The following is a 23,268-nucleotide window of genomic DNA, read 5'->3' as shown; positions in this document are numbered from 1 at the left end:
CTGCAAGCTCTTGTATGTGTAATACATGTACTTCAAAGTAACAGAACAGAATAAAGGGATTAGGACTTATAAAAAAAAAGGCAAAACCCCCAAAACGCTGTTAAATTTAGAAATCCAACTGGAAACGATCATTAGGGCAAATGGGGGCACCTTTGACAAGCCACCAGGCTTCCTGTCCTCATCGATGCCACTAGTGTTAGGTAATTTGCCCTCTGGTAATTTCAGGTAAATTCAGGCAATGGCAAGCAGTTTTATTCAAGTAGGCCTACTCCATTTTGCACTCGGTGCAAAATGAGCTTCTGAGCGCCTACATTATCTATTCATTAGTAAATAATGGATCTAAAATTAGGTCTCCGGAAGACCCTCGTTAATGAGGCTGTTCCATTCCGCGTTCCTCCTCACCTTTGTTCCGTTCCCTTACCTGTACACCCGCATCCCAATCCGACACAGTAATAAAAATGAATCAACATAAATCGATTAAAAACAGTACATTTATAATCAATTTATATAATATAATAATTTAAATAACAACAACTTTCGATACGGTTATTAAATAAACGTATAATTTTTTTCATTTAGTTGTGAAGAAATGAGAAGGTCAGTAAAGTGAGGGATTCGGAGGAGTTTGTTTTCAAAACACAGGTGATCAAGGTGTGGCGACTCAGGGCCACCTCTGTGAGTCTCTCATTGTTCCTTTACCTCATTGTAACACTATCTTAGCTAGTTGAGTTATATAGATGACTTAGGAGTGAGTGGTGCAGTATATGGCGGCGGCGACACGGTAGGATAGAGAGGTAGTAGTGAGGAGTGGTATTCATCTCACGTCCTGATAGAACTCCATAGTGACGTCCCATGATGGTTCCTAAAGTTAAAACTATAACGCAACACTTCTCGTACACTATAGCTACAATAATTATTTATTTCCGTTAGGTTAGGATAGGATAGAATGAAATAGAATAGGTTAGAATAATGTTAAAATACAGTATATTAGGTTAGGATAGAATAAGTTGTTTAAAGATTAGCAATGACATTGGATGGTAAAACTGTTTGCACGTTTTTGTATCCTACTTGACTGTACAAATACAATATATTTGTACTGTATTTGTACTGAGTACGGCATTGGGGCAGAAAGCCTGCTAAGCATGTCCAGGTCCTCTTAGACCAACTCCTGTACTAATCTTCCCCAGAAAACAACCCGCAATAGTTACCTAACTTCTAGATACCTGTTTTCTGCTAAGTAAATATAAATACCAAGCTAATGGAAATGTGAATGTCTCTGTCCTGCCGCGCAAATCATACTTTGGACCTTTCAGTTGTGAACCGATTGTGGATATATTAAAAACATTAATTTATCAAATTTTGTTGGGATAGGTTAGGTTTTTAAGGAGTAGCAATTATGAAGCACAACTTCTCTTGGTTTTTTATTATTCTGTTTAAGGTTAGGAACATCTACCACTCTTCTCAGAAATGTTTTCTTTTTCTTTACAAAGAATTATCCATTAGCATTTTGTTTCTCTTGTAATTTATCTGCACATGATCAATATACTTGCTGTGGAGCAAGAGTTTTTAGTATTGAGAGCTGTGTGACAAGATGCTCTAGCCAGCTGGGAAGAGGGGAAGATTCTCACTCGGTCAGTAAATAAGGTTAAGAACTGATGAAACTTACAGGGAAGATCCTTAGCATGTAGGGTGTGGGAATGATTTCAATGGTTAGCTCTAGTAGGGATAAGATGCATGTTGCTATAATTCATACTGGACACACTTCACATGATACACATTGAGAATGAGTGAGGCATGTTGTATATATAGTGTTGGTTTACAAAAGTAATAAAATGCAAAATAAATTATATTTTAAAGATTCTTTTTACTGAGAAAAAGATAAATTACCCTTGCCTGAAGCATCTGGTCAAGGTCAATCCTTTAAATAATGAACCCTTACCTAGCCAAATACAAGTAGTCTGAACAAGTAGCCAAATACAATGCCTAGAAATTTAGCTGTAAATATTTTGTATATTATAAAGCAGCATAATTTTAAATTTGCATGATTTTCACGGATCACAATATGGTAAAGTACTCTAAATTTCTGAATTTGCCTTGTCTGACCAGTAACTGTTACAGCTAAAAGTTCTTTCCACAGTTTTTTTATTTTTTTTAGTTTTCCAATTCATTTTAATGCTTATCTTTTACATGTACAGGTATACATAACCTGTTCAACTTTGAAGAGGTGTAAAATGACTGGCACTCGTATATAGGTTATCTTCTACACTTGAGTGATAAGGTGTTATCAAAACATTAACCTTCATAAGAATTGTAGGCATCAAGGATGTCATTCATTGGTAAAAAGATTACTGAAGTGTGCCACTGATTTTTCATGCAGAGTAAATAGTAGCTTTCTCAAAGTATGACTGTGGGTCCTGCTGCAGGATGGAACATATCAATATTTGTTAAGCACGATGTGTGTATAGTATAGCTACTGTACAGTATTTCATAAGCTTTTACTATGAACACTTTTTTTTGGGGGGGGGAGGAGGGTTAGCACATAACCTAAGAATATTAGGTAAATAATTTTATTTACATTGGTGTTCTTACATTCTTGCAAAGCTACTAACATGAATAGTGTTTTGGGCAGGTAGAGATTGCTATTTAAAAGGATGTTATATATAAGAAATTTGTTTGTAATGTAACATATTACTCATATGGTTTATATATTAAGGATAATAAATAAGATTAACTTGTTACAGTACCATGCTGTTAAGAGTGGTTGTGAGCCTTTGGGCCGTGAGTACAATAGTCGGGCAGAGCTTCAACACGCTCTTGAAGGATCCTTTATTGGAGGAAAAGGAAGATAAGAAATGTCCCACAAACTGGTTCACTCACAGGACCTCGTGCTATAAATTTATTCGTTCACCAGTGAAAACAAGAGAACAGGCAAGAGCACAGTGCAAGGCAAGTCACTACCTTAACAGATCTCTTTTTTTTTTTTTCCTGCTTACATGTTTAATATCCATAGATTTACTGGATACATAATGGAGCACATCCATATTTATCCTCACTCCTGGGATTTTCTGTGGTTTATGATGTCCAAACTACACATCAAAAAATGAAGAAACGATGATGTACTGGCCCATCCTGGACCATTATCAAGTCAACTTGATAATGTATTTACCTTTACTGTATTCAGTCAACTTGATAATGGTCGAGGACGGACCATAATGTCATAGATTCTTCATTTTCTGATGTGTAGCTTGGACATACCTTCAGCCACGTTATTGTGACTCACCAGCTGCTGTTGTGGTTTATATTAGGGGTGGAATATTATTACTTTAGTGTAATAATATAGTTGGAGTAATATACTTTTATTATTCCAACTTGGTCTCTACTGACCCCCAAGTCATTCATCAGGTCCCCCCAGGAGTATAAAAGCACAAATCTATGAAACTTTGTTCTGACTAGTTTTCATTGCATATATTGCAATACTTTAGTTGTAGGAATAATTAGTACAACAAATAATAATGATAATTATAATATGATAATATACAGTACTGTACTTTATAATAACAACTTTACTGGAATATAATACTATATTGTAGTCAAAGTATGACAGAATTCTAATCATATTACATCATACGGTACTAAAGATGCAACAGCATGTTTTAAAATGCTAGTGTCAACATGTAGCATACATGTGATGTTAGGGTTTTAACGTGTGACCAAACATTCATGTATTTTTAGGCATATGGTGACGGTTCGGACTTGGTGAGTGTGAGCAATAAAGAAGAGCATGGGTTCCTCACACGTCACCTGCACGAGAATGACCCCCTCCAGCGAGAATGGTACACTTCAGGCTTCCAGAAGACCCCAAACTTTTGGGAAAATGCAGGTGATGGCACTTCATTTCAAGATATGATGGAAGCATTTCTGCCAAACCAAGGCTCGGGCCCTACTAAAAATTTCCTTGCTTACAGGTTAGTGTGAAAAACAGAATCGTTCAACTGTTTGCGACTTGATCCTTCTGCCAGCTGATTAACCTATGTATGCATTTTTCAACATTGTCTTCAGTTTCTGTGTTAATAATGCTTGTTAGTGTACATTACAGGCAGTATCTAGTCTTATTAAACTGTACCATCTTTTAAGATAATTAATCTTATAAAAGTATTGGCTGTGCACATTGTTTCAGTATCGGTAGTATTGGCTTATTTTTTCAGTACTGTATTGGTATTGGTCAAATTTCACATGATGGATGATTTGTTTTTTCTCAGTTGGGTACAGTTCTCATTTCTGACAAAGAAAGTTAACCATCTGTATCTGTATTTTTTTCATAATTGAATAACATTTAGTTTACAATATGAATGGTAATGTATATTGGTAAAACAATGTATAGTTTACCATTAGAGTGGTGAGACAGATATTGGCAGAGCATGTATCATAAAATTGGCATGATGAGAAATTGCACTGCTGACATAGTTGCCATATTGAGGTGACACTCCTCCCTGTCAAGTCTGGATAAAATAAGTTGTACTACACTATAGAATGTAGTAGAGATGAAATTAAGGATAGGGTAGACAGCATGGTGAAAGACAAGATAATTATCAGGAGAGAGCACCAAGCCATTGGAAAGACATGGAGACAAGGAACAGTGCCCAACCACTTGAACCATCGGGAATCAAATGCTGACCTGCAAGGCCATTGCTCTACAGATCAGTCCAAGAGGATGGAGCATGTTGAGAGAAGATTGGGAATGCAAGGTGTGGATAAGTGAAAACATTGGTTAAAAAGTATGTGGAAAGAGAGTAGATGCAACAAATGGTTAAGAATTTTTTTGTGTAAAGAATTTTTTTGTGTAACACTGTAACAATTTTTCTTTGTTATCCCTGGAAAGTGGGTGTTATTGTCTAATTGTTTATGCCTCCAAGATATAGAAAATGACTGTTATGCCCCTCAAACTTTGCACTGACCTTTTGTCTTAGACAGCTTAGGGAAGATGTCTTAAAGGTTACTTGAAGGCTGCAGACTACTTATCTAGACCTGTGACATCACAAACGCCTTATGTAGAGCTGTGGCATATCACAGCTCTAAATAAGGAGTGTGCAGCCTTCAAGTAACCTTCAAGACGTCTTCGCTAAGTTGTCTGAGGCAAAGGTTAGTGCAAAGTTTGAGAGGAATAAGTCATTTTCTATACTTTGGAGGCATAAACAATAAGAAAATAACACTTGCTATCCAGGGACAAAAGTTGTTACATGATGTAATTAAGAAATTAAGAACAAAAGTTAAAAAGGAGAGAGAATCCCCAGAACAGAGTTGTGATCCTAAAGATAAATGTGAAACACTACACGTGCATAGTGTTTACCTTTTGTGAGATGACATTTGCAGATGGTGGTATATCCTGCGATATAGTAGGTAGCACTCTAATGTGACTTTTTGTTTTTTTATATATACAGTATATACAAAATGGATTAAATCACAGTGCATCATCAAATACAAAAATTGTCTGATAGAGAACTGTCATATTTAAATACCATTTATTATTGTACATTTTTTCTCACAGCTATTCATATCGACACAAAGAGTGGGGTTTGTTGATGGTTGATGGTGAGGAACCCCTCCTTTACATCTGTGAGATACCTCAAGCTAACATCGACATGTTGATTGATGAGTCGACCGAGCGAGATCACGAGTATGGTTTCCTCGTTAAAGACCCCACCAAGATACCACGAGCTCCCATTATTGTTAAACAACCTACAAATGCCATGTTTGATCTTGTGCGGAGAGAAGTGATTAACTATGTGTCGGTAATGTGCATTGGTACGTAATTTAACCTTTGACTTTTAAAGTGTGATGCTGCAGTTATGAATCTTTTATCCCTATATCCCAACATCAGGACAGGATTCAAACCATACAAACACCATGCAGGATTTATCTTCTTCTATCTTCATATTTCTTACTCTCTTTGTGAACTGTGATAGGCTTCTGTACTTGGGCTGCATTATTTTGTATTTTCATTCATAAATCAAATATTTGCAAGAGCAGGAGAGTGTAATGCTGTTGCTGGATTTGGTGTGATGTTTGATGTCAAGGTGTTTGAACAGTGGAAAGGTTCCTGTGTTCAGATTACTAATTTTAGGACAATACACTACAGTATTTTTATTCAGTTTTTGCTGTAACTTTATCCATATACTGTATTACCATTCTTCACTTATACAGTGTGAAGATCAGGGAAGTGTGTGGCCAGAAGACCTTTAACATATCTTTTATTCATGATGTAATATGTGATGTCTGTAGAGAAAATTCTACATATGATTACCTTCTTAACGAGGGAGTTCCCAGAGGGGTCAGATAGACAAGAGATGCTTTTTTCATAGCAAAATTATTATGCTGCAGAATTTTTCATTACCATTTTTTAGCATTTATGTTTTATTTCTGGTACATGTTATGGATTATAATTTAAACAGATCCCTCAGTCATTTATAGGTGTTGAAAATTTGTTTTACATTTTACTTAATAAATCTTAATCATTTTACTATGAATATATATTTCTAATCTTTAATTTTGACATTTCATAATTTATTTTTCCCCCAAGCTGATGGTTACCCTCACCCAACTTATGATTGGTACAAAGAGAGCTATGAAAATGAAGCCATTGTATCCAAACGTATCAATCCTTTGGAAGACAGACGCTTCACTGTGTCTGGAGGAACACTCATTATTAATGATCCTAAACAGGTGAGTTCAATTCAGTGTGAGTGGTTACCTCAATATTTGTGTTTACAAGCAATATAAAATGTGAGTAAAGTAGGTATTGAAGACATAAGAGAAACTGTTATGATGTATACATATGTGCATTAAAATTGGGCCAGCAGAGAAAACTTAAGTTGATTAAATTTGATACCTTTAAGCTGTACTTGCCTAGTTGTGCTTGTGTGTTGAGCTTCAGCCCTTTGGTCCCACTTCTCAACCTTCAAATAACTGGTATATAGATCCTAGAGCCAATTGTGCTCTTTCATATTTACATTTGAAACTGTTTATGAACTGCCTCCAATACCTCATTTCTTAGTGCATTACCTATATTCACTGTTGGGACACTGAAAAATTATAAATATAATGTGTGTTGTTCATTTGGATATTTAGTTTCCATCTATGTCCCTTTTGTTTATATTCTGTACCATCCATGCTAAATAGTCTGTCCTTGTCTGCCATGTTTATTCCCCCTGATGATTTTATATGTGGTGATCATGTCTTCCCTGATGTTTTGGCCTAATCTCACACGGGCACTTGTTGGAATGGCATTGAACGTTAGTAGTTTGGTTCCTCTTTCCATATAGTGTTTGTTTGGGAGAGTCTGGTTTTGGTTCATTGGCTGATATTAACAGTCAGCCCATCATCATTCCTGGTGGCCAGTGTGGTCTGATTTGCACTTTTAATTAGAAGATTGTATTTGTTTCTCTTCTTGACACCTGGACCTTGTTTTCCAGGCTGGATGGCACATATCTCCAGGTTGTGGGAGTTTGTCTCGCTATGAGTATGTGGTATCTTCCTGCCCCGCATAAAGTGCTGTTTATTTTGCCTCTTATTGGGAAGTTATTCTGTTCACGAGATTTCTCGATCTCGCTTTTGTGCTGCTCAGGCTGGATGACATCTGTTTATAGTATTACATCACATGATCCATACTTCTAAAAAAGACTGCTCATTTTGAAATTATGTTTACATTTACTTGTGGCTGTAGTACCAGGCATTCATCAACTCTCTTTGAACTTAACTTCAGTAAAAATGATGGAAAACTGTTTTTCCATCAGTTATAGTAAAAATTATAGTAAAACATTTAGTTGTACAGAATTAATTATTCTAATACCAGAGACCAAAGAACAGCATTTTTGTCATGTTATTGGAAAGAAGGCATTTATATTTGGTTAAGCTTACATGTGCTGTTATTGCAACTTTACAGGTTGAAGATCGAGGCAAATACCATTGCCGAGCAAAGAATGAGTATGGGTCTGTCACATCAGAGAGCATCCAGTTGTCCTTTGCCTATGTTGCCGAGTTCAACCTCAAGCGTTCAAATGAAGAAGGCAATCAATTCTGGGGCAAAGCCATCTACTGCGATCCACCACAACATTTCCCAGGTTTGATAGCATATGTGCAGCCTCTTTTAAAATTAGTTGAATAGTTGTTTGGGAAATTGTACAGTTGTACAGACTGGCAAAATGTCTTCAAAATGTTTAGTTATGATTTAAGATATGATCTCATAGGATGTATTTACATAGAATGTCATTATTGTACACATCATTGGCTAAGAATGAATAGATAAGTTCTGATATATGAGAGGTAACTTATTTTTTCATTGTTTAATTTAAAAGGAAACACTTTGTTCCATTAGATGTTCGCTACTACTGGGCAAGGGACTACTTCCCTAATTTCGTGGAAGAGGACAGGAGAACTATGGTCTCCTATGATGGAAACTTGTATTTTTCCTATTTGGACTTTATTGACATTGGCAAATACAGTTGCAATGTTCAGAGTACTGTCTCCGGTATTGGCAAGAATGGTCCCTTCTTCAATCTAAGAGTTACTGCACATCGTAAGTAAATTTTCATGTTATTCTATTTCTCAGATTGTGGTATTTTTTAACAAGAATTACAATTATTTGTGTGTTGTTTATTCCTAACCATGTGGATTTGTTGGTACTGTGATGTCTTTGCTTCTTCGATGGTCTGTTTGATCTGGTTCAAGGAGATCAAACACAGGAGATCCATTCCATCATGTTCCAGCTCTTAATCTGTCTCATATCCACCCTACCCTTCCATGTGCTTGGCATTTTCTCCTGAAAATTGTCTTACCTTAATTAATTATTTATTACTTTACATTATAATTGTAACATTCATCTGCTATGCAGCAACAGATATATAGCATGTTACTGGGTCATGTTGCACTATGTAACAAAATTTTTGTCCCAGAAGAGCAAGTGTTATGTTCTAATTGCAAAGTATAGAAAATGACTAATTCCCTCAAACTTTACTTTGACCTTTTCCTTAGACAGCTTGAAGGTTACTTGAAGACTACCGACTTTTATCTAGTTGTGACAATTTGTCACAGAAAAGTTTGAGGGGAAATAATAATAGTTTTCTATAATTTGAAGGCATATGCAATTAGAAAATAACACTTGCTTCCCAGGGACAAAAAAGTTACACAGTATTATTGATATTACTTTGAATATAAGGTTGTGTGTGGAGTGAGTATAGGAAGATATTGAAGTAAAGTTTTCTCCCTGTGGAGAGAAAACTTAAATGTAGCTTAAATTGTCTTGGATGACTACCTTGTTTACTCCTAATACCATTGATTTCTTCCCACAGCTAATTACCAGCAGCTCAAGTTTGCAAACAATTTTCCCAAGGCATTTCCTGAGGCACCAATAAGAGGAGAAGATGTCAGACTTGAGTGTATTGCTTTTGGATAGTAAGTGCTGTGATATTTTGTCTTCCCTACTGTTTCATATTTTTTATATTATTACATCAAACTAGAAAGGTAATGGCAACAAAGCCCCTCTGGCTCCAGGAAACCAGTCTTACCATACCTTAGGGTAACAGAAACCCCTAGGATGAAGAAACTGGTCTAACCATTTCCTCGGACACCTGAAGCCTTGAACTAATTAGACTAATTGCAAGAGGCAAGTGCTCCAAACCCTGAAACAACGACAGGGAAGAGCATGAGCTGCCACCTACTACAAAAATGGAAAATAAAACTACAACAAATTACTTTACCACCTCAAACAAAAACCTAGTCCTTGAGAACCAACACCCGAACTTGCAACCAAACGAATGTGAGTGGTCTAGGAACAGTGTGTGTAAACAACCATTGACTCTTGAGGCCTGGGCTTGAAACAGTCTTACAAACAGTCTAGCTCTTCTAGACAGCTTCAAAAGCGATAACTCACTTAGTTGACGGTCTTCAAATATTAACATCTGGAAAATTTGAAGGGAAAGGGTGGGAGACAAAGGAGGGGGGGGGGGGAAATCGAAATACAATATTACAGCTCCTTGACATACTCGTATACATGCATGATACAGCCATTCAGTATACCACAATCTCTTGCATATCTGCCTCTTTTTGTAAAAGATATTTACTCAGGATTAACAGTGGTAAAAAAGATGCTTTGGTATTACTGTATATTTAATTTTTTAAAACAAGTTTTATATCACTGATTATTGTGTTTTTTTTTTTGTTTTTTTTTAGCCCAGTGCCATTATACAACTGGACTCGAAAAGATGGGCAGCTTCCCCGGGGCGCCCAGATGCTGAACTACAATAGGGTCTTGGTGCTGCCTAAAGTGGAGCCTTCAGATATCGGAGATTATGTGTGTCGTGCTCAGAATGCTCGGCTTTCCATTCAAAACACTATTTCTCTTAGTATCCAAGGTATGTTTTTACTGTGTGGAAAATTGGTGTTGGTAAGTGATGAATCTTGTTATAAAAGATTCCAATTTATTTAATTTTTAGAAAAATGAAAGGTTTACTTATTTCCTATTACACTGTACTGTATTTATATTTTTAATTGGCAAATAATGTATATATTTTCTTTGTTCTAGCAAAGCCAAGTTTCACCATTCGTCTGCATGACCAGTTCATTGCTAAAGGTGCTGATTTGATGTGGGAATGTGAGGCTTTCGGAATACCTGACGTGGACTATGAGTGGCTGAGGAACTCGGAACGACTGATATTTGAGAAACTATCAGCAGGAGAACAAAACCGTTATGATATTGTTGTAAGTATCTTGTACCTTTAGTGTGTAGTAAATGGCTATCCTTAATTCCACTTACAAATCTTGGTGCTTTTCAGATAAAAGATTGTAAGATAGAATATACATTTATTATTTCAGTTTGCTCTGTGATCCCTGATTTTCTAGCCCATTCTCATGACGTGTTAACTGTAAAGTGTGAAGTGCTGTTGTCTAACTACAAGCTTCAGACAACCCACCTCACCTATCAAGACCGATGCTCATTAGTCCCGGGAAGTGTAAATTTTGAGGCTTTTTAATTTGACCACAATTTTTACTTTGGTGTCGGTAGTGCACAAGTGGCATATTAAATGTGGATTGGTTGCACATTCAGCTACTCCATTATGTAAGATCTCACTGCTGGATGAATCTTTGGTAAACTGCATCATCAATTCTTTTTGCTAAGAAGGTTTAAATATTTGTTACTTCTATTACTTGCTAACACATTGTATTTTCTTTTACAATACTGAATAACTATACTGTACAATACTAAATAAATGGTAAAGCTACTAACATATAAACTGTGGGTATGAATTTGTGTGTCGTGCACTCTATTTTATGGAAGTAGGATTTAGCTGGGTTCTTACCCGAGTGAAACTGTGTAATAACACACATGACAACAGTAAAGCAGTCTCGTATACGTGGTATAGTGGATCTTAGAATTTTGCCAGGGAGGTTCGGTTGATCATCATATTTCTTGAAAGTATCTACTGTAAGCTTGACAATTACTGTGTTTATTTCCAGTTTTCTCTTAATAGTTTACTTGTGTATTTATTTCTGTTAATTGGTTACTCAGCAACTCTCCAGACAGATTTCTTGTCTTCATTATTTCAAGATGGCTATAAACAACATTGTCATTTTATTTACTAATATTGTGACGATGTATAGCCTCATTACTAAAGAGAGACACAGTATTAATGGAAAAAATACACAAATAGATATCAGATACAATGCTTTATTATAAAAAGCTGCAGCTCAGCCCTCAAAGACACAGGTAGGTGATAGGCTGTGTTGATGGGAATCCCGTAACTTCCCTGATTGGCTCCTGCATAGTGTGGCATGACATGTTCTGCAAAAGAGGCAGAGCAGACCTGCCGCCACTTAAACTCACTCTTTTTTTCCCTGGCAATGCTTTTTTTTTTTTTGGTCTAACATTATAAAATAGATTTTTCTTTTCACTAAACTGTCAAAATAGCACATCCATTTTACTATTGTTGAGATGGGTGTGTTATGCATTTATTATCCTCAACTGTTGCAACAAATACTCAAAGTTATTTTGGAAACTTGGGCAAACAAATGTGGCACAGGTGTATTATTATAATTGTTTAACATTATATGTTTTCTCTAAGGAAAAATTGCTATAAATATTTTATTTCTTATTTTTAGGATAGTGTGCTGAAGATAAAGGAGGTAACAGAGTCAGATGAAGCAACGTATCAGTGTAAAGCCACCAATCAACTTGGATCCTCTTTCTCTTCTGCCCAACTGAAAGTCTTGAGTAAGCCTCTCTAATATTCTGTATTTTAGATTTATAGAATATTAAAAAAATGTAGGTGTGATCATGATTTAAGTCTGTACAATTCCTTTTCATTATTAGCTTTTATTAGTAGATTTCAATAAACTTACTTGCCCATCGTTAATATATACGAGTGTCGGAATATCTTGAGCATTTTCTGTTCTCAATTATGTTTTTTAGGAGGAATTTTTCAAATGGTTCTTTCAATGTTAGTGAAGGTACCATTGATAATGAACTCTTATCAATCATGGATTGGATTGAGGTGATGAACTTAATCCAGTCTGGAATGACTTGGCAGATACACTCGATGACACTTCAAGTCATGAAAGAGTTCCTCATTGTAATTATACATAATTACAAATGACCCACTAACTGCCTGGCAGCCTAGTACCCCCAACTGCCACCAGATAGCAATTCTGTTGTCATATGATTTCTTATGCCAGTATAGTGCTTCTTGTAATTCCCCAAGTGTAAAAACCTAAGTGCAGTACAGGATGAGAGCTACACGACTCATTTAGTTTAGATTTAAGATATAATTTCTAGCTTGTTTCTTAGTCTTCCTGTCTTCATTTTCATGGGTCAAGCTTTTCTCAGTAATTCTTCCATTTGCTTAGTACCTATATGTTTAAATGTGTTAGTGTACCCAGAAGGAATTCTGGGAGTTCTCCCCAAGCCCGGCCCAGAGCCAGGCTTGACTTAAGAGCTTAGTCCAACAGGCTGTTGCTTGGCGCGGCTTGCAGCCGCACGTGTCAACTACAATCCAAGTTATTTTTATGCTTTTTGACTGATATGTTTTCTTCTTTCAGAGCTAGCGCCCTCATTCCGTAAGAAGCCTGTCGAGACTGAGATGTATGCCTCGGAGGGTAAGAACGTCACTATAGCTTGTAACCCCGAGGCGGCCCCTAGACCGTCCTTTGTTTGGCGGCAGAATGGATTAGTTCTTGGAAATGGTAATGTATTTTTTTTGTGGGGGGGGTGGATGGGTGATAAACGATTGGATAAATTTGCAGACTATATTGTACTATATGCACATTGGTCAAAGATATAGAATATAGAATTTTGAGAATATAATGACGTGCCAAGTGTGGCACAGTCAGGCTGCAGTGACTTGCCCCAGGTCTAAATTTCACTGCATAATAATGATGTACGTACAATGGTCTTGCATTCATCTCATTTAATTAAATTCTTTAGTGACAACATTTTGAAATTGTAGTGATCAATTCCATGCTCCTCAGGTGGTCGTCGTCGCATTCTGCGCAATGGGAACCTCATCATAGATCCAGTGTCTCGGGAAGATGAAGGCAACTACACTTGTACTGCAGAGAATGTGTACGGGTCAGATACAAGCTCAGGGCGGCTCATTGTATTGCGTATGTATAACATTTTGTTCTAAACTATGTATTATTAGACTAAAATAATGGGTCAGTTTAAGGAGTGAATAGGATAACTGAATGGCTCTAATGTAATCAAAGCATTTCTAATCTTGTCTACTGTGAGATGGTCAGTAGACCCCACAGATAGAGATGTATTTTTAAGGATATTTCATAATGATATTTGTATTGTGAGAAATGCCTTGTGCAGGGAGCTAGGGTACTGTTATTATTTGGTGAAAACTTTGATACATTTTTTTTATGATGCAGGTAACTAACATTTGCAAATACTCCTGTGGTTATAACTGGTGTCCTCTGAAGATGCTCTTAATGATTAGCTCTCCGAGAGGAGTAGCTCCTGTGTCTGCCAGTGGCATGAATCATTGTATTGTGTTTGGTAAGGCATCTGTTTTGATAAGGTAATCCTAGCTTAAAAGTTCCTAATGTTTGATGTATAAATGGAAAGGATTACCTGCATGCTGTCCTGTGTTACAAAATATAATATTAAGTTTCTCTGAACAGGTAAGCCAGAATTCTACCGCAGTCCTCCCGAACTAATAACCAGTTCCAAGGGCGAGACCATTAATCTGGAGTGTGAAGCATACACCGACACCCTGTTAGACACAACCTACACCTGGAGGCACAATGGCTTACGCATTGAGTTAGATGATACTGAATATCTTCGTCGCCTGGCTTATGAGCAGGTAAATTTGTTATTTGTATGTTTGCAATATCTAATCACACTCGGATGTAGTTTTGTAATGAAGCCGTGTCTCTTCTTGGTAAATGTCTTGTAACTTTTTGTATGCTCGTTATTTGTTTCTAGACCCCGCCCCCCCACCTCCAGCAAAATACCCTCTTTTCTTTTCTTTTCTTTTTTTCTTTTCTTTTCTTTTTTTCTTTTCTTTTTTTTTAAGCCTTACCCATTAGTTTTTCTCCTGTGGCATGACCAATCGGATAACAATGAGGTACCCAAATACTGCTGAGTGAACAGAGACAACCAATTAAGGATCGATGCCTAGACAATCTTCCCTGGCCAGGACTCAAACCTAGACAAATCGTTCGTGAGGCACAGGTTGTGTGTCGCCATTGCACCACCAGATACTAATTTTAACACTGTGCCAGCTTTAACTCTCTCTCTCTCCTCTTATCATGTCAGCTTTAATTTATTCTCTTCTCATCTTGCCAGCTTTAGTCAGTTTATCCCATTTGTTGCTGGTGTAATGCCAGAAGGTGGAAGATCAACTTGTCTCAGGAGACAGTCTTATTCTTTTTTGGTTGGCACCGCGTGAAGATAGCAAGGTGCCAGGAGACCATGGGTGTAATCCTGCCAAGTAACCTCATTTTTGCTTGCATGTACCCTGGGTACGTGCAAGCAAAAATGTTCCGCCACCAGTGCGCAAGTCCATAGTCTCCTGAAACTGATGGATGCCTACTACTACTACCCTGGGTATATAAGACACCTCTTCATGCTGTTTTGAACAGAGGTGTTGGAGTTGAAAGCATGACACTTTATTGCAAGCCGAAAACAACTGAAGCCGTTTGTGTCTTCAAATGGAGTTCCTCAAGTATGTCTGCTTGGTTGTTGGGATATGCTGGCATAAGAGATGGGTGGTACCCTCCTTGGTTGTTTTCATGCTATCAAATCTTATCTAGTTTTATTTTTATTTTAAGTTGTTGCTTCTTATTACTTTTATTTGCATTACAGTACTTTTTATTTTGTTTTGCTTGATTTTACAGGGTTATGTGTATGACTACCAGAGGAAGCTGTATAATTTGTATGTGAGTATTATACTTGTTCGGTTCTTGTGTTGTTTCTACTAATACCACACACACTTATTGAACAATACTTGTGCATTTTTTATTCTGATTCACTGCCAGAAGGCTGACCATGTCGTTTTTGTTTTCCTAGGACAACCCGTATGAAACCTCATTGTTTTTGAAGCAGAGAGAACAGGAAGTGTATGTGAGCAAACGGGATCCACCGTATGAAAAGGTAAGTAGGCTTTTGTAATGCAATAAACTTTATGATAAATATATTGAGAATAAATTAGGACTCGAGTTATTGAGAAGCTCCTTTTCGAGCAAGAAGCTCTGATGCTTCATAAGGCAATATCACCGAAGATCAAATTACATCACATTATGAATGCATTGCAGCAATGAGGATTTTACAAAATATCTGTTCTTGGCAATGGTGGCATTAAGGAGGCTCTGGAGAAATGCTCAGTCCAGTTCGTGGTGACTACATAAAATGCACTTGCAGGCTTATCCCAGCTGCTTTGACAAAATGGTACCGGTTGACATATCGCAGGTATGCTGCAGGATCTAACCTGCACATATGAAAGATATGTGATGTTTTGGTCTCTCCTGGACCCTCATTAAGTAGAGTCCAGGTTGGACCGAAAAATTTTCACTTTCATATCGTTTCATGTGTGTGGGGGTTGGGTTATTGTTTTCGGCCACATTATTGTGACTTACTCTCTGCATCAGATAGAACATTCATCAAAATATGATCAATTGAACTTGAGGTGATCCTGGTTGTTTTTATAATTACAGCAGAGAGTCCCTGTCACACTCTGTGGCAAATGAAGCAAAGACCTAAGGCATTGTGAGTGTAGTTTGAACTGTAAGAGGTGACTCCTACAACCAAATCACAAACTGAAACAGACAAGGAGACACTGGGTCACTGACCAGTTAAGTCACGAGATGCACAAATGACTTGTTGATCACCCACGAGAAGTATTTCAAATATATATACTGTATACTGTACAGCATTAGCTAATACTGTATGTGCGTTGAAACCATTGCACAGTGTACAGCCTTAACAAGTACACAGTGAAACGTGAAACCCAGTTTTTTTTTTTTTTTTTTTTAGTTTAAACAAGACATTATGTGAAGGTGTTTTTGAGCCTTGCCAAACCGTCACAAGAATTAGTCAAGAAGAAACATGATGGGGCTCGATGATTGGGACCTGAAGGAGGCATCTGTGCTGCCTGCTGAGGGAAGGGAACTATCAAGAGAAAGCACCAAGCCATTATAACTATATAGCACTCGGAAGGGATCAGGAAAAGGATTTGGGATGGGATGGGGGGAAAGCCTGCTGATGGAGCTCATGTAATTGGCAATTTGTGAGTGATGCTGGATGGTCCATGATGCTAAATAAGGGTTGGAAATGCCTTGGTCGTTAATGAGTGTTGTTTTGTAGTCACTTTGGGCTGGATTGAAGTTTTCTGCCATATCTCCCTAGCACCAGCATATGACAGTCATGTTTGGAAACATTTCTTGTGTTTGGTGTAAAAAGCCTTTCTGACGAGATTACCAAGATCATCTCCACTGCGACCATCGGTAATCTTGCTTGAGGAAACATCTGAGTGGAATAGCTCGGGAACAATGTTTTTAAATGTATCTTGAGATGTATGGTGTTAAAAGCATTACTGACCACAGCATATCCTGTGTATCAAGAAGCCATAGATAATTTTATAACTTCATTATTAATTAGTAGCAACTATTTTCACATGTGTCATAGACTTGGACTACTCAGTATATTTAATTCTATTGTTCTTATGAGCCTGATTTTCCATTGAAGGCACAAAATTATTTAGCTGTTCTCCAAACTTAATAACTTGGGTAGCAAAATAAGGTTTCTCTACTGCTGTCTTATATATCTTGTATATCTTATAATGTACATTCATATAGACAGGTGAGTTAACTTAAACAAGAGTGATAACACTTAATTCATTAGGAATAAAAAAAATTATATATAACGTTTCAATTATTTCAGGGTTATCAAGCCGGCCACCTTCGCATCGTGAACTTGACCCTTGCAGATGCAGGTGTTTATGAATGTGTTGCCATGACTCCAGTGGCGAAGATTGCCATCTCCACTACCCTCGTTGTTCACGGCCCACCAGGACCTCCTGGTTAGTTCTTGTAACTATGTCAGTCATTCTTAAATTCCCAGATCACTTTCCTTCCTCAGCGGTCTCAGGCTCTTGCAAATACTCCTGACCATAAATCAGGAAATATCAATTTATAATTTGCAGTATAAACATAATCCTTCCCAATTCTCCAGTTCCATCCCTGGTCAAATTTCCCTCCCCATAGACTTGAAATTCCTTCCTTGGGGGGGCCATTTGGACCCCATTTGATAAACACTGTGTTAGATAATATTTAATTTGATTTTCCTTTTAAATAATAGTGTATTTTCTTCAACCATTCAACTCTTATTTATGATGGTAAAAGGCATGCTCAGATTTCTACACATAGGCTCTGATACATGGTAGCTGTCTCTCTTCTTTGGTGCTGGAGAAAGGGTTCCTGTCTGCTGGATGGTGAGGTCATCGTGAATTGTTAACCATTTGGTCTTTCTTTGGATGTTGATTAGTAAATTGATAAAAATTGTCTCTGGGTTGAGGCATTTTCTCTTTGGCTTTCCTATTTCAGGTTTGTTTTCTACATGGCTACTATCTCAGAGATGCCTTTTCTAGTTCCTTAGAAGAGAGGCAACATTCCCATTATATAGGTGATTCAGCAATACCATCTGTCTTCTTGCTAGTTAGATGGGACTTACTTTCTCCTTCATTGGTGAAGGGCCCATGTATCAGTATGGGCATCTTGTTCCTTTTATGTATGGCTCCTAACATCCTATCATTCTGTATGGGTATGTCATCGAGGCCAGGTATCTTGCCTTAGATGTAAAAAAAGCACTATTTTATACTATATTTTATTAATCAGGTGGAATAGCGGCTGTAGACCTAACAAGCACAAGTGCACGCGTTCAATGGACAGACGGGGCAAGCAATGGACAACCCATTGTGAGCTACACTATACAGACACGCACACAGTGGACAAGGAAGTGGAAGACTATAGCTGAGAATGTTACTGCCAAGGTAAACAAAACAGAATGAGATCATTTACTTGTATGTAGACTAGAATGAATATGTGTATGAATATTTGTTTCTTGTTTTGCAAGAAAAGTGTTTACTCTATATACAAATCCATCATTAACTTGTTGATAATTTTGTTTTAATTCTTGCTACCGAGTAGAAAATAAATTCAGTGTAGCCTAAAGGTACATGGAATAGCCTGTAAAATATTAGTGCACAGCTGTTCTAATGGTTTGGAAGTGGGCTACTGTATTTATAGGTTGGTTTCATAATCCTCATTTTCTTCCTACAGCTGATCGATCCCAATAATGGACGTAGAGAATATCAGCTGGGTGATGTCCTCTCGCCCTGGGCATCGCATGAATTTAGAGTGCTAGGTGTTAACAGTCTTGGCAGTGGACAGTTCTCTGCACCATCACCCCAGGTAGGCAAGACTTTTGTACAGTAGTGCAGGGAGAGTCTTGGTATTATTGGGGGCCATATAGCAACTTGGTGGCAGATTTTAGAACCATTTTTCCTGTGGTTGAGGCGTGACATTCCCTGATGATACCATATACAGTTCGCAGTGACTTATAAAGTCCATTTACTGACCATTGGATAGGACACATACTGTGTTCTGAACAAATCCACAAGGGCCGTGATGAGGGTTCGAACCTACGTCCGAGAGGATCCCAGACGCACCTTAATCGACTGTGCTACAACATGGAAAAGAATTGCAACCGGGAGTTCAACTGACCTTACATGGTTGCAAATGTAGGTTCGAACCCCTCATCACGGCCCTTGTGGATTTGTTCATTTGATGCATCTTGCTATTGTGATTTCTGTGTGTACTGTACTGTGTTCTGTTCACTAGAGCCCTATAGTTCTGTTGGGCCACTGAATGTTCTCTCCCATTAATTCTCCTGTTGGAACACCAGGTAGTGCTGAAAACCAATACAGATTTAGAAATAGTGTACAGTGTAGTGATCATGATGTGCCAATCACCTCATTGTTTGGCACTGGAGTAATTTAGTAGTTATTATTCCTAGGAGATTTTGGTTTGTTATTAAAGAATACTCTTATGTATACTGTATTTGAGAGAGAGAAATGGTAACATATAAGGGGGAAATTGTATTTGTTGAGAATATTAATATTTCCTTGTTTTTTGAAAAGCAAGTTAAACCAGTATTGGAGAAACTTTGCTCACTCTTTTACGATTGAACAATTGTTTGAAGAGTGATTGAGAAAATCATATGTCTAACAACAAATAAATTCTTCCCCACAGGCCAACACCAAACAGGATCGTCCCTTCACCACACCAACCAATTTGGGAGGTGGAGGCGGAAAGACTGGAGATCTTACCATTACCTGGGACGTAAGTTGAATCATCACCAGCAGAAGTCTTCTTGAAGATCAATCCAAGCTACAGTATTCTGATAGTTCTGATATTTATTAACATCATAATGGAAATTGTCTCCAGTTCACTGAATATTTGTCCATGGTGTCTGTCATTCCTATAAGCAATAAAGCCATAATTACTTTACTAGTTACCAGCTACATGCATGGTATAGCAAAGTTCACCTTAACTATCTCGCTCGTGGATTGATCCCTGACTGCAGTGATTATAAAAACTGCAATATTTATACAACACAAGCTGGATATAAAGGGGACACGACACAAGCTGGATATAAAGGGGACACGACACAAGCTGGATATAAAGGGGACACGACACAAGCTGGATATAAAGGGGACACGACACAAGCTGGATATAAAGGGGACACGACACAAGCTGGATATAAAGGGGACACGACACAAGCTGGATATAAAGGGGACGCGACACAAGCTGGTAATAAAGGGGACACGACACTAGCAGGTTATAAAGGGGACATGACACAAGCTGGATATAAAGGGGACACAACACTAGCTGGTTATAAAGGGGACGCAACACAAGCTGGATATAAAGGGGACGCAACACAAGCTGGATATAAAGTAGGGGAGGGGACATGCTGAATTTAAAGAGGATACAACACAAGTTTTGTATAAAGAGTCTCCAACTAAGAGCAGCATGCGAGATCACTCCCTCCACCAACGTAGCATACTGGTGGAGGGAGGACGGTACCAGTTTGGTTGTCCAAATAGATTACAGTTAGTATTTGTGTATCTATCTTAGCAAGGTTGAAGTCACCGTTGATATTATATATTCTTTGAATGATGTGTTGTTGCATGACAGCAGCGTTCATTTCTTATCATTGGTTGACTTGGTTGTGCCCATTTCCATCCTTCCATTCACTGTCTTCAGTAGACTTGGTTAGCACTGCTCCCACCCTGCCGTATATGTATATTATTATATGTACGGCATACAGAATTATATATATATATATATAGTCTAATGGCTTGGCACTTTCTCCTGATAGTTCCCTTCCCACCTTGCCGTTCTGTATTTCCCTTGTGCTCAGTGGTAGTTTTCTTACGCCTTAAGCTCAGGCAGAATTGGGAGAGATGCCGTGTTATTGTTGGCCTTGCCACCTAATGGCCAGTGTAAGTAGTGGCCAAGTGGGATGTTTGGTAGTTAGCAAGGGTGCTGCTGATGGTCTGTTTGATGCTTTAAATTTTATGTAAATAATATTGTTATCTACATTTTACTTGATTATTGTCTCCCTGGCTCCATTATGACCCAGCAGGAATAATTTAAAAAGTTACCTGATGCAGTCACCAACTGAGTTTACTGCACAGAAAATGGCTTTTCATACCCACTCAAAGCCTCATTTTTTACTACTGTAATGTTTGCATCATGATACTTACATTGCAAGTAATTGGGTGTCCCATTACTAACACCTTGATGCCTTCCTGCAGCCACTCCCTGGAGAATATCAGAATTCACCTGGGGTGTATTACAAGCTGTTCTGGAGGCGCACAGTCATCGACCCCGAGACTGATTTCCAGTCCATTGTCTTGAAGAACCGAGGCAATATTGGCATGCACGTTGTTGATGTGAATCCCTCCAAGTACTTTTATACTCAGCATGAAGTCAAAATTCAGGTAAGTTATATATTATTTGATAAGCTAATACATATACTGTATATAATGTATGTGTACATTATTATATATATATATATATATATATATATATATATATATATATATATATATATATATATATATATATATATAAATATATTATATATATATAATATATTATATATATAAATAATATATATGTATGTGTGTGTATATAATATATTATATATATGACAGTGTCAGACCACAGAGGAAGAATTGAAACAGGAATTTCCTTAAGTACTTTCGTATATTAATACAACTTCAGAAGGAATCATTCCTTCTGAAGATGTATTAATATACGAAAGTACTTAAGGAAATTCCTGTTTCAATTCTTCCTCCTTGGTCTGACACTGTCACATTTTTCATCACGTGTAAATTTTCATGATTTATACACATAATATATATATATATATATATGTATTTATTTATTATAATTTACACAAAGTTTCAAATCTACAAGGTTCATTCTCAAGTGAGGAATGACAAGACATGAGGAAACATCTGATTTCTAATACTGGGAAGTCAGTTGTCAAGTGAACAGCCAGAGAAGTAAGAGTAGAGCAAAAGTGAGGCGATGGTCCAATAAACTAAGCATACAAAGTTATGTCAGGTGATCGAGTAATGAGAACTCGGGTGACTGTAGTGGGTATGGCATTTTGGCCAGTCACCCGAGTTCTCATTACCTTATCACCTGACATAACTTTGTATACATAGTTTATTGGCTCATCACCTCATTTTCCCTTTACTCCTATTTCTTTGTGCTATTCATTATAAAAAGAAATTATTTTGATTTGCCACTTTTAGGTCAGTTACGAAAATATGAGGTGACTATTAGATACTTTTTGAAATTCTTGGAAACTTGAACTCTTTGACATGCATGCAGCATGAGCCTTGTGATATTTATATGTTCACTATTGTTCTCCTTCATATGTGTACTGCATGGTACATGGAATGATGGTACTGTACTGCAATTGACTTATTAAATGTCACTTTCAGATTCAGATTCAGATGTTTATTCAGGTAAGGTATATACATACAAGTGATGTTACATTAATGGATTGATATATAGATAGAGCTAGTACATACAATGCCTAAAGCCACTATTACGCAATGCGTTTCGGGCAAGGCAATGCGTTTCGGGCAATGCATGTGACTTAGTCACATGCAGGCAGTATCAGTTGTTCTGCTGAAGTGACTGCATACAAATTTATTACATTTTGATTTGACTTCTGTATTGGGTGTAAAAGTAATGTAATAATCCAAATACAGAACAATTGGCACTTTACAACATTTCCTAAAAAATAATTAAAAATTTGTAGTTGTGCTCTGCTTGTGATAAATGTACTAATTTAGTTGACTAGTACAATACTTTATGAAAATTACTGGTGCATAACTGTAGCTTTGAAGTGCCTTGTGGAATCCAACAACGATTATTTTTTCAGGCATGGAATAGCCAAGGCCCTGGACCAATTAGCGACCCTGTTGAGATATTCTCGGCTGAAGACATGCCCCAGGTGCAGCCCACGGAGGTGTCTGCCTACGCTCACAATGCTACATCTCTCAATGTTACTTGGCAGCCGATTGAACCCACCCGCGACAACATCCGTGGAAAACTCATCGGTTACAGGGTTAGTGTCTTGAAGTATTCACTATAAGAGGAAGAACTAGTATGATGATGATGATCGTTCTTCAG

General features: G+C 37.4%; 1 protein-coding gene across 1 annotated transcript in view; it reads left to right on the top strand.

The window, feature by feature from the left end:
- Nucleotides 1–600: 600 nt before the first annotated feature.
- The window catches only part of Cont (Contactin), a 33,481-nt gene continuing 10,813 nt past the window's right edge, over nt 601–23,268 (top strand). Inside the window, exons 1-22 of the mRNA XM_045741159.2 lie at nt 601–675; nt 2,742–2,946; nt 3,733–3,965; nt 5,546–5,802; nt 6,578–6,720; nt 7,940–8,117; nt 8,372–8,572; nt 9,345–9,447; nt 10,225–10,406; nt 10,577–10,752; nt 12,151–12,262; nt 13,087–13,230; nt 13,516–13,650; nt 14,173–14,354; nt 15,391–15,432; nt 15,563–15,646; nt 17,432–17,570; nt 18,385–18,539; nt 18,829–18,960; nt 19,801–19,890; nt 21,369–21,554; nt 23,018–23,203. Coding sequence (XP_045597115.1) covers nt 2,746–2,946; nt 3,733–3,965; nt 5,546–5,802; nt 6,578–6,720; nt 7,940–8,117; nt 8,372–8,572; nt 9,345–9,447; nt 10,225–10,406; nt 10,577–10,752; nt 12,151–12,262; nt 13,087–13,230; nt 13,516–13,650; nt 14,173–14,354; nt 15,391–15,432; nt 15,563–15,646; nt 17,432–17,570; nt 18,385–18,539; nt 18,829–18,960; nt 19,801–19,890; nt 21,369–21,554; nt 23,018–23,203 — 3,261 coding nt within the window. The 5' untranslated portion in view covers nt 601–675; nt 2,742–2,745. The remainder of the gene's footprint in view (nt 676–2,741; nt 2,947–3,732; nt 3,966–5,545; nt 5,803–6,577; nt 6,721–7,939; nt 8,118–8,371; nt 8,573–9,344; nt 9,448–10,224; nt 10,407–10,576; nt 10,753–12,150; nt 12,263–13,086; nt 13,231–13,515; nt 13,651–14,172; nt 14,355–15,390; nt 15,433–15,562; nt 15,647–17,431; nt 17,571–18,384; nt 18,540–18,828; nt 18,961–19,800; nt 19,891–21,368; nt 21,555–23,017; nt 23,204–23,268) is intronic.

This window comes from Procambarus clarkii, chromosome 19, assembly GCF_040958095.1.
Source record: "Procambarus clarkii isolate CNS0578487 chromosome 19, FALCON_Pclarkii_2.0, whole genome shotgun sequence".
NCBI classification, from domain to species: Eukaryota; Metazoa; Arthropoda; class Malacostraca; order Decapoda; family Cambaridae; genus Procambarus; species Procambarus clarkii.
The sequence above is the reverse complement of the archived record's forward strand: the minus strand, read 5'-3'. Positions and strand labels throughout refer to the sequence as shown.